An 11,644-nucleotide genomic window follows, 5' to 3' on the forward strand; every position below is an offset into this window, starting at 1 on the left:
GCCATGTTTTGTCCTTAAAAGTAAAATATATTTATATATAGAAATATGCGATAAATCATTGGAGGGGAGATGCAACTGGAAATTTATTATGTACATATGGCATGAAGAAATAACAAAAATATAACAAACAATTAAGTATGTAGAGCAGACTTGTTGAATCTCAAAAGAAACAGGCGCGCACATGCAGCAATAGCCGCACCTCTGTCCACTGTACAAATCCCTTTCATTAAAACACACATACACACAGAGGAAATGTTCCTTATTTTAGTGGCAGGGTAGCTTTGTGAGTTGCTATTGTATATTCGGCCAGTGTGAGGCAGTAATGAATCATTAAGGAACAGTGCATAGCAGCGACACTAATGAGACTGAGCAATACTGGAGAAGTACTCCAGCATGTCCTGGATGGTGAACTCCATGGTGATCCCAGATCCAGGATAGCATCTGCCTATCAGATCTTCAAAGTGCTTGTACTGCCGGATGAACTCGTCTTGCATGGAGTGCCACACCACCTGGTGGAGTAGAATAATAAGAAAGTGCAACGGTACAGAAACAGGAGGAGGGATTTAAAGGACGCTGCTGAACTGTAAAGTTTCATCGCATAAAACTACAAATGTCTCACCTGTAGCAGACTTTCTTCCTCACACAGGTGTTTGTCCACCTTCTTGTAAAGGTTGTCGAGGCCCTTTTTCACCTCTTTGCCCGGGTACTCTTTGATAACTTTGCGCAGCTCTTGCTTGTTGAAGGCCAGCTGGTAGCTCACCTCCTCCTCACGTACGCCCTGGGCTACACGAGCTTCAACCCCTTCAAAGAAATGCTGCGAGACAGATAACAATTTATGAAACCAACTCTTACATCCTGCAGATCTCTCCCCAGGACAACAAACATGACTACATACTGTGATTACTCTAAATGATGACTCTTCTTACATTGAGTTTTTCCAGAGGTTGGCCTAGAGAGTTGATGACATATGACTGCAGATGCTCTGTGTATTTATGCTTGGCCTCTCGCCTCTCTGCGTCCAGGCAGGAAATCTTTAGGCGGGACAGTGTAGAATATATATGGTGGAAGTTCTCCATCATCACAACGTCCCGCGGCGTCTTCTGGCTTTCATTGGCTACTTTCTCCACTAAAAAGACAATCCACATTCAGAACATTGTTTCATAGCATCATATAAATATCACATCACTCATTGCCAATCAGTATTTGTTTTCTTTCGGACGACAGGTAGTCTCTCACCGTTCATGAAGACGGCCCTGATAAGTTTGACATAAGCTTTGTCCAGGTCCCCTCGGCGCTCGGCGTTACGGAAGATTGTTTCAGCCAGTTCAGCAAACTCCTCAAACCCGGTGACGAAAGGCAGGATGCCAACTTTGCTTTTCTTTGAAATCTTCACCTCCTCCATCTGTCTGATCTGACCAGACTGTAACAAAAAGACCGATTTAAATATGCAGACCTTAACCGTACTTTAATTTAGGAGCGTCATTACAAAAACAGTGAAAACCAAGCATGCTATTTCCATTTCATAGAAACTAGTATTTTCCTCATCCTATAGGCTCTACTCACAATGCATTTGTCAAAGTTCCTCTTAACAGTGACCAGCACATTTCCCAAAGTAGTGCTGAGGTACGAGGCCGGGTCAACGTTCTCAGCTGTCCACACATGGTGACTCATCTTGACCAGCATGTACAGAGAGTGGAAGCTGTCAATCTTGTCACCCAGAGCGATGAGGCTGTTGAGCTCTGTCTCGATGCTCTGGAAGATTTTATTCATCATGAGCCGCACCATGTCTTTCCTGTCGTCAGGAAAAGAAGCGAACAAGAACAATATAAATTTTTTTTTTTTTTTTTGATGCGGAGCTGGTTCGTATCTACATCATAAATGTTCCCAGCGATCGGCAAGTACTCACTCTGATGACAAGGAGTGTCTGTGTTCTGCCTGGGGAGGCATTCTAGATGCCGTGCTTCCATCTGTGTCCTCTGTTTCTGGCTGACATGACAACAGACATAAAATATGACAAATATAAACAAACATCTGCTGATGTAGAAATAAATCGTGCTGTGACTGAAAACACGCCAGCATATTAATCCATGCTTTCAGGGGAGAGTAATGTTCTAGTTCCAGACATAAAGTAAACGGTCATAATTCACTAAGATGCTATTTGATCTCTGTGCCACAGCGTTTTCCAGTATGTGATCACAGCTGTACCTGTGCCAGAGGGGGAGTAACTGTCTGGTGCTGCTGCAGCTTAAAGAACTTGCTGATGAAGTCTTGTTCGGCAAGACAGAGAGGCTCCAGCTCACTGAGGACCTGCTCAAATATCTGCAGAGACAAACACCCTCCATTTAGTTGTGCACACATTTTCCACATTAAAAATGTTTAATTCAATCTCTGGCACTTGTCACCTTGTCAAACTTGGTCCTGTCAGCCACGTCCAGGTCAGAGGCGGACATGTTTCCCATGTCCAGCAGGGATGAGGACTGGGAACGCCGGCTGTTGGGGCCCTGCACTGTCAGCTTGTTCAGACTCGAGGTCGAGCCTGTCAGCTTCCCAGAGCTGCCATGGAGGCCTAGTACAGCATGACAAATACTGTGTGACTTCATGCCATGTGTTCAGTGAGAATGAGAGAAACTACAGGCTAATGCAGGTCAATTATGACACTTAAAAAAAAGAAGAAGGAAGGAGCAATCAAATAATCAGAAATAAGGTATATGTTAGCTTTTTTGGCATTCAGCAGAGATTCAGGATATGTGATGATGCTTTAAACAGCACTGTGAGGGTTTAGCACAAACCAACCAGGTACTCGGTTGTAGGGTTACATATCAGAGCAGCGAAGGGATTTGAGCAAAGTTGTTTTTTTTTAGTGCAGTTATGAAGGGCACAGTGACGAAAAGCACAACAGTGGAATAGCTCCATTCAAATGTCATACTTACTTTCTGTTTCCTGTTTGAGTGCACTCTCTTTCCGCGGAAGCGTGGCTGCAGCCAGTTAGAAAGGCAGGCATCAAAGACAGACAGAGGTTAAGGTTTAAAACATGCAGCATGGGAGGGAGGGAAGGTGAGGCTAGATGTTAGCTGTACAAAGTTACATATATGCTCGACGTGCATTTAGCTTGGACAAACCTTTGGAAAACAAACTCTTATTTTTTTGTTTTCAGAAGGAAAAGCTAAAACAGAGTGCAGAAAGAAGAGTCCCATAATTCTGCCAAACCCCAAAGCTCAAACAAGGGTCCTATTCACATTTTAAATATTGAGAAGTGAGCATGTAAAGTCCCTGTGCAAAGGGAAAAGGAGACATTATTGGAAGATAAAACAGGAAGCAGGACTTTAATGTGATGCAGAAAAGGCTGTAAAGGAATGAAACCTTGTTTGTTTGTTTGTTTATACATGAATATTATATGAATTTCTGTGTGCAATATTAACACAACGGACAAAATAATCGAGAGACGCAGTGAGTTTAGAAGACAACAGATGATATCACTGAAAACTCCTAATAACACATCATTGCACATTAACTGCACAAAAGAAACACGTTTAATGTCAGCAGCTCTGTAAATCATTCTCTTACCAAACTTGCCCTTCGCCTCTTTGGATGTACCCGCCATCTTTATCTTGGCAACCTCAAAGAAGTCTTTGATTTCACGCTCATATAGCCGGCTCATGTAATCAACATAGGTCTGAAAAAAGAGATGACCTCTGTTAAGATGTAAAAAGGTACAAAACACTACGTATCAAGGAAGTATTAAAGGAATAGTTTGACATTTTTGGAAAATATGTTTATTACTTTGATCGCAATATACTGGTTGGAGACCCTTGATCTGAACAGTTTGCAGGCAAAGAAGTGATTCACAGGAAACTGTTAAAGCATAATCCTGCCTCACTGCTTACTGCGATACGACCATAAGACAATTTCACGATATTTCAGAGTATTTCTGCAATAAAGATAATCTTGCCAATATAAAAAAAACAAATTCTGGTTTATTATTAATTTCAGGAACATAAATTTGTAACAAAATAGGTGTTCTTGTTTTATATATCAGCATTAAAGCCATTTCTGCCATGTTTGTTGTTGCTGCATGTAAATCGGAGTATTGCCATCATCACAATATGAATTTTATTTTCCAAATTAAAAATGATGACAATACTATCATGAACAATATAATATGGCACACCCTTATTTTATACAACAGCTGTATTAAGGTAGTGCAAACCCTTTTCAATGCTTTAATACTTTAAAAGCATTAAACTTTATTATAATACCACTGTATTTATGTCAAAGTAGGTGCTCAAGGAGGGTTTGCTGTTCTAGTAAACCGCACTTGCTGTTACCACAGTAGCTAAGATTGAAATGACAGCTTTAACAGTAATTTTGTAGGAGAATATCACTGACCCTTGACAGGCCCTCGTACTTCTCCCTGTGGGTGTTCTTCAGCCACTCCATGAGCTTGGCGTAGCGCAGTAGGTCCCTGTGGAGGGGGCTGTGTTTGGGCAGGGTCAGCTCAGTGTGCTGTGACAGGGTGGAGCTCTGGTCGTGGCCCTGAGGAACAGAGTGAAGAAAAATAATCAGGAATATATTCAAAACAAGAGTATCTTACAGGAGAAGGTTCACTGCATCTTTCTGTATACACATGACCACAGCACACGTCAAGAAGATTTAGCTTGCTTCCCATCTCAATCATCTGCAGAGGATGTGTTACCTCAGTTTACCGCGAGTCCGGATGATAAACAATCTGGGAATTTTTAAAACTCCAAATCCACCTCATTCCCGGCGCAACTTACTGAAACGCATCTCTTTTACTGCCACAATGACGTTCTCCTCACTCCCCCTCATTGTTAGCTTGTTCAGTCTCTACTACTTTTACTATAAGACATGCACGCAGAGCAGACAGGCACAGCATTTCATGATATGAGAGCCATGTTAGCACCCAAACCAAAAAAAAGCCCCGAGCCGAGACAGTTGGTGAAGGAGGAGAAAGATGGACGGTGCCTCTTCAGCTCTGACATCAGATGAGAGATGTTACATGGTTAGAAACATATCCCATGCAGTAAATAATGCACTGTGGTGGAAAGCCTGAGGTCTCATGGCGTTGGAGTGAGATGTGGGAGGTCAAACGTTAGCGTGGGAGGGGGGGTTGCTGTGAGGGTACTCACTGGAAGTGACAGACAGGAGGACCTATAGAACTGAGGGATGGTCATTTTGAAGTGACTGAAGTGGTTGAACTGACACAGAGACAGAGAGCAGAGTGGGATGTTTCAGACTGAGCAACACAGGGGAGACAAGAATAGGAGGGACACAGCTGGAAGGAAACGACACAGGGAAGCCCAGGAACAGAGCCTCAGCTAAACAGGAAGTTCATGAGGGGGAAGAGAAAGAGCCTGGAAAAGAGCAGAAGAGACTACGGCCCTTCATTTTGCAGCACAATGTTGTGAGGACAACACAAAGTCAGACTCTTACATCTGGTCCCATGACTTCTGATGTCATAATCAGATGCATAAAATTTTAGAAATTATTAGGAAACAAATATCTACTTAAGGCTGTATTATTTTGCAGCTTTAGAGTCCAGCTAAAACAAGTACAAAACATCAAATATTTATTTTAAATTAAGAGCCCAGCCTGTTTAATTCCACAGATTAGTACAGTCAAAGGATTTTGAGGATTATTTCTTTATCAGATCAGATTTGATTTTGTAATTTTCGGAATCAGAAAATGCACAGCTGCAGAAAATCTACCCTCAAAAGATTATACTGAATAACCCACCAGCTCAGCTTGCATCATAGAAAGGAGAGCAATGCTGACTAAATGCTGAACAAGCATGTTGTAAGAATAGCGAGCCTGTTACCTGGTGAACAAACACATTATTGAGGTGATTGGTGAGGCGGCGAGCGAAGGTGTCTCGGAGCTCAGCGAACAGGAGCTGCTGCTGCTTCACGGCCATCAGCTTGTCGTGGCCTACGGAAAGAAAAATGACCACAATTTTCATTTGCTGAGCTGCTTTGAAAAACAGCCACCGGCTGATTTAGCCGATCAGTGATTGATGATGTTTCATGTGGAAACTAACCTGGTCGCAGGGCCACATTCATGCACTGCAGAAGAGCTTCGGAGGCGTTGATGCAGGCTTCGATACCTTTAGGAGAGGTCAGGTCTCCCTCCTGCAAGGCCCTGATGTGTCCCTTGGACAAGTCCATGTAGTTCTACACAAGGAAAGACAAACCAGTCATCGCACCTTAAATTTTGTATTCCTTCATCCTTCACACTTCTGTGTTTGACGGTAAGAATATCCATTTTCTAAATCAGGCTTATGCACACCAAACTATTTTTAAGTTCTGATACTCTTCTTCAGATCTGCTGAGGCCTTCAGTCTGCTACTTAATTAGGAGAAAATACAATAGAAGGCATTAAAATGTGTTCCTAACCACCAGGAACTGGATCTCGTCCAACAGTTTTCCGTTGTTGGTGTTGCTGATCTGGATGAGGCGGTTGCTCTGGGAGATCTGGTCCATCTGCTCCTTGACGCTCTGCAGCATCTCCTCATAGCTGCTCAGCTTTCCCTCGATGGTGTCCACCTCTGACAGCGCCTCATCCAGCAGCTGCATCAGGATGTTCACCTGCTTCTCCGACGCCATGATGGACTGAATGTTGGCCTTAAAATATAAACAGATAAAGAGAGGTTAGTAATCACTGAGGTAGAAACAGCACTTTAAAGAAATGTTGTATGTTGTACCTCGCAGGCCAGTTTCTAACATAAAGACTGTGAGGTTTCTTTACTCACCCCGTCTAAGACCTGCAGCTCCTTGAAGAGCTTCTCCGCGAACGCCTCGGCATTGGAGATGGCGTACTCGCACATCTCCATCATGCCCTCGATGTCCTGCTCTTCACGCGTGCTGAGCTCCTGGTAGTCGTCCAGCGCATCCTCATCGCCCCCGGCAACGCTCTGGCTCTCACCGCTCGGCACGGACTCTAAAGCCATGAAAAGAGATGACAGAGTTGGTGCGAGCCATAAATACGAGCGCAACACTTCCAGACACGTCCTGGTATCTTCACACTCAGAATCGGGTTTTATGCACTTCTTAACAGGACAACTACAGACACAGTTACACTCAGTAAGTTGGAGGGTTCGCATTGTTTTTCCTGTAAAATTGTACTTATTTACTACCAGTGATGGGATTGTATGAACACGAAATGAAAAACAATCTTAGGCAGTGGCATGATGTTAAATAATAATAAGTACGCCTACCTTCTTAATAGTGTATGTTCATAAGATTTAGCTATGCCTGATAAAATAACTAAATCAATAATCTGTAAAACTGAACAAGCAACTGTACTTTACTTTGCTCTGGATTGATTGGAAACAATATGGGCTATAAGTGTGGGTCAAACAAGATACAGGATACATTAATTAGGCCAGCAGTAAATAATCCGATGAATTAAAGTGGAATGGACAAGTAAAAAAAAAAGAAAAAAGTGAAGTACAAACACGATCTAAATGTGCGTTATAATTACTAGAATTAAACATGCCCATTCATATTTAACGACACAGTTCAAACAGCAGGAGCTTTAAGGAGGTGAGAGTCTCTAATGAGAATGGTGGTTTGAGGTCATGAAAATACAATGGAGAGGAGTGAAGAGGGGGAAGTTAAGTCCTACCAACCTTCCGCTTTAGGAAGTTCTGGCCAGAGAAAGTTTAAGAGAGAAAAGTGAGAATAAAGAAGAATTTAACACAGAAAAGCATACCACAAACCAGGACACAAAGAAGAGGCGGATTTTTTTTTTTTTTTTTTAAACACGTGCTATTAATAAATGAAATCAACAAAAATCCAGGAGAGATTCTCCCTTCTGGACTAAATTATAAAACCTTAAAACATGTGCAGGGTCAACACTACTACTGGTTTGAGAGAAAAAGACATGCCCTTAAACAAATATAGTCAAATCATGGGCAGAGGCATGCCGTCACAGGAGGGGCTAAGAGAGCAGAGAGTTTACACACCTTCCAGCAGCTGAGAACTGACATTCACAAACTCCACCTTCTTCCTCAGGTAACGCTGGTTCAGCTTCCAAATGCAGGAGATGAAGGAGTTTTTCTCAGCTGTACTGCTGGCCAGCCACCGGTACACCTTCTCAAAGTGAAGGTCAAATTCAGGATTCTCCTAAAACCACAAGAGTTAAAAACAAAGAGAGTATTTGTCCTGACTGGGGGATAAAGAGGATTTTCATAATAACTTAACAGGTAATAACACGGTGTCTCTGACCTTGCTTGCATCTTTGGCGTCTACTTCCGTCAGGTCTCGGAGCTCCCAGGTCTGCTGTCGCTTGTAGAAGTCTCCTTTGTCAGACTTTTTCACCTTGACCACTTTAACTTGTACAGGCCTCTCTGTGGTAACTGGAAGAAGAGAGAAAAAAAAAGCAGATAATTTCAAAAGCATTTTGCTTTTTTTTTTTTCATGAATAGTGCTTTACAGCCGGTTCTGTGATTACACCAAGTACCTGTAGCACACAGGAAGCAGTTCTTCTTCTTCTTTCCTGCCTTGCAGACATTAACAATGCCGAGGAGACGCTCGTCATTGGGTGTGAAGATGTCCCTCTGGAGAGCATGCTTGATGGCTGTCATGGTGGATGCTAGACCTGGAACAATTAGTCCATTAATTGATTAGATGGATTGACAGAAAATGATTTCCACACTAATTTAATAATCAGTTACATGTTTGGGGAGATTTTTTTCATAAAACAATTCTCTTATTCCTGGATCTTACGAAAAGAAATTGGATGTTTATACAGACACAGCTAATTTTCCAATGTTCAGTAAGAAATGTCCTCTTGTCGTTTTTGAATTATGGCGATGGTATAGATGGTATCTATAGACGCGGCTCTGCCTCCACTCTCAGACTCATTTCATCACTCAGCCATAAGATTTATTATTGGTGACAGCTATTTCACTCATCATTACATCCTGTACCAAAAGGTTAAGTGGCCATCTCCAACAGTAGACAGAAACTGATTTTTATCCATTTATAAATCCCTTAATGGCAGCTTGCCATCACTTTCTTATTAAATCGGTCCTACAGTCAGTATTCAAGTGGTTGGCTGAAGCTCGAAATACCGCCAGCAAATACTGAATTTGGGAAACTGTCCTCAGCGTCTGTGCTGCTCACACTTAGAACAACTTGCAATGCACATTAAACTTCACACAAACATATCTCTATAGGTCAGTTTAACACTACAATAATAAACACTCTGCCCTTTAATGTAATGGTCTTTAAACATGTTTTTTGTTGTTTGTCTACTTGTTTTTGTTGTCTATGTGTTTTTATTCTCTTCTAAACTGTTCTCTTAACATCACTGAAAATGAGAGCATGCTCTCAATGATTTTTTTTTTTTTTTTTAGATCTAAATAGGTTAATGGTTGAATGAATGAATGTTTTCTGGTTGCGTTAGTCCTCCATGATAATGTATTGAATATGTTTTGGTTGTGAACTGGTGGTCGGGAGAAAACAAGACATCTTAGGCTGCACTATCTGCTTTGGAAAACACAGGTTAACATTTCTGACACATTAAAGACCAAATCAACGAATCGATCAACCAAGAAAACAATGATCGGGTTAATCAATACTCTGATGCATGCTGTCAAACATAACAGGTGCTTATGATTGTGATTATTGCCATTTATCTTATACATATCTTTCTTCTCCACTACTTGGTATTTAACCATTTCAAAACACCATCGACATAATTCTCGTAATGGACTTTCAGACGAGTCTATCCAAAGAAACCCATCCGGACAAGTGTAAGGACATCAACCTAAAATGTCCTTCAGGCCAGCAGCCCGTCAGCTGTGCAGCCCTCGGAGGCCTTTCTTCACCCCACCGGTTCTCTCTCTGTCCGATAGCTTGACAGAGCTAGTTCATGTTAGCATCACTTACGATACTCCCACGAGCCGGGCAAAGAGTGCGACTACGTTCAAGCAGTAATTAATTACAACGCCGTCAGTTTTATCAAAACAAAACAAAATAAAAAATACATCACAAGTAGCTTGTTTACCTTGTTTTCAGTCCACCAGCCCTGCTAAACCAGCAGCCCTCCCACTTCCTGGTCCTCGGACGGAGCTGTCACGTGACAGTGACGTCTTCAATGGTCCACCCGACAACGATGCGATGCTGCGTTTCATTTCTTCAGGTGTTTTAGTCGAAGATTTTTTATTTTATTTTTTATTTTATTTTTTTAACTCGCGAGTTTCCTTTGAACGCAGCAGTGTGCTCGTTAACGTCAGAGAAGAGGCTGGAGGTCACAGGTTTGATCCACAAAGAAACGTCCTTGAGATCCCGACAGGCTGCAACTGTGTGAGAGGAAGGCGGTCCTGGAAAAGACTAATAACTTAAACAAATGTTGAGAAAAACAACATCAGGACAAAGTTCATTTTAAATACGACATAGATTCAGTTGTGTGGTTTATTTTTTAAACCAATATCATGAATACAGAGAGTTCGTTCACTTTTTGCACACTTCATGGTGTTATATAGATTTAATTTTTGAATGGGTAAAATCACCATTCCCCCCCCCCCCCCCCCCCCCCCCCATCAACCTGCACTTTTTTTTATTGCACTGCAATCTCTCATTTCAAATAGTTATTTCTGTGGTCGGGTGCGGGATGCAGGATGCAGGATATCATACATAATTAAATCTTAACGATGTTCCAGAACATAAACGTCCACCTGCTTCTAATTGTATTTATCGACCAGAATTTAAAAGGGTACATAAAGGCTTGCACATACACACAGTTCACACTGCGTCTGCAGGAAAAGCAAGAATGGAACCAAAATTCAAGTACAAAATACAAGCAAGATGGGTCAGACCAGACTGCTATTGAAACAGGGATCTACTGCTGAGAGGGCGTGCAACCAAAACACTTGACTATCATGTCACAGCAAGATCAAGAGAGACAGAAAGATAAATCTTACAAATTATAAACCTTGTTGCTAACACAAGCTGAGTCGTAGTCTTTGTTTGGGGTAGTTAAACTTTCCAATTTAACGTTTTTTAAAGTGAACATGTCTATCATTATACAAATTGTCCTCTGCTGCCACCCTCAGGCAATTAACAGTAACTGAGGTTCGCTACATTATCTCATGTAAAAGTAAAAATACAATTTTAAATGTATTAATGGGATTTTGGGGGATAAAGTTTTTGGTGGTTCAGACAGAAATCCAAGAAATTGGTGAATATGAAATAAAATGTGAATAATTCACAAGCATAAATGGTAAAAAAATAAAAAAAAAAGTTGAATCTTTTCAGAAGTATAAACAACAATAAAGCTGATTTTAAAAACCATTTTCACAATCAAGTGTCTAAAATCAGTTTCTATAATTGTAATATGGACTTAAGAAAATACCATTTAATATTCTGTAAGTTTGTTTAAAGCGGGACAAGAATCTCATCATGGGAAAGAGCCCAACTGACTGTGCCACAATGATCAGAATGAAATAAATCCTGTTTGAACAATGAACTCTAACGAATAATCCATGAGGGTCTGAGTTTAACACATTTAGGTGAATATTATAATTTGCTCAGTTTACAAATAACCAACAGAGTCTGAATTCTACTTATTTTATAATTGTTTTTCGCACCTCTTTGCTGTGACTTGAGGTCTCTGAAAGCTA

At 41.3% G+C, this 11,644-nt stretch overlaps 1 protein-coding gene across 6 annotated transcripts; it reads right to left on the reverse strand.

The window, feature by feature from the left end:
- Positions 1–58: 58 nt before the first annotated feature.
- Positions 59–10,114, reverse strand: exoc1 (exocyst complex component 1). Of its 6 annotated transcripts, XM_069150676.1 has the most exons (21): positions 10,030–10,114; positions 8,479–8,616; positions 8,244–8,374; positions 7,982–8,141; positions 7,646–7,663; positions 6,767–6,954; positions 6,411–6,638; positions 6,056–6,188; positions 5,837–5,946; positions 5,148–5,216; positions 4,387–4,533; positions 3,565–3,673; positions 2,931–2,975; positions 2,403–2,566; positions 2,206–2,319; positions 1,907–1,986; positions 1,564–1,792; positions 1,237–1,420; positions 927–1,126; positions 620–814; positions 59–509 (listed from the first exon to the last, which is right to left on the reverse strand). In XM_069150676.1, the coding sequence occupies exons 2-21, from the start codon at positions 8,600–8,602 to the stop codon at positions 357–359; spliced, it is 2,781 nt and encodes a 926-aa protein (XP_069006777.1). In that variant the 5' UTR covers positions 8,603–8,616; positions 10,030–10,114; the 3' UTR covers positions 59–356. The 6 variants fall into 6 exon arrangements, with proteins under 6 accessions (XP_069006777.1, XP_069006778.1, XP_069006780.1 ...); XM_069150677.1 differs by lacking the exon at positions 7,646–7,663; XM_069150679.1 differs by lacking the exon at positions 5,148–5,216.
- Between the last annotated feature and the right edge of the window lie 1,530 nt (positions 10,115–11,644).

Source organism: Embiotoca jacksoni, unplaced genomic scaffold (assembly GCF_022577435.1).
Source record: "Embiotoca jacksoni isolate LCO1_2020_lvr unplaced genomic scaffold, fEmbJac1.0.p SCAF_16, whole genome shotgun sequence".
NCBI lineage: Eukaryota > Metazoa > Chordata > Actinopteri > Embiotocidae > Embiotoca > Embiotoca jacksoni.

What these genes read in the sequence shown, in the direction of transcription:
- exoc1 (XM_069150676.1), bottom strand. Translation starts at nt 8,602, where the DNA reads ATGACAGCCATCAAGCATGCTCTCCAGAGGGACATCTTCACACCCAAT. An exon ending in GAATGTGGCCCTGCGACCAG is followed by an intron (nt 5,947 to 6,055) that starts GTTAGTTTCCAC and finishes TTCTTTCCGTAG; the next exon opens with GCCACGACAAGCTGATGGCC. An exon ending in AACCTCTGGAAAAACTCAAT is followed by an intron (nt 815 to 926) that starts GTAAGAAGAGTC and finishes TCTGTCTCGCAG; the next exon opens with CATTTCTTTGAAGGGGTTGA.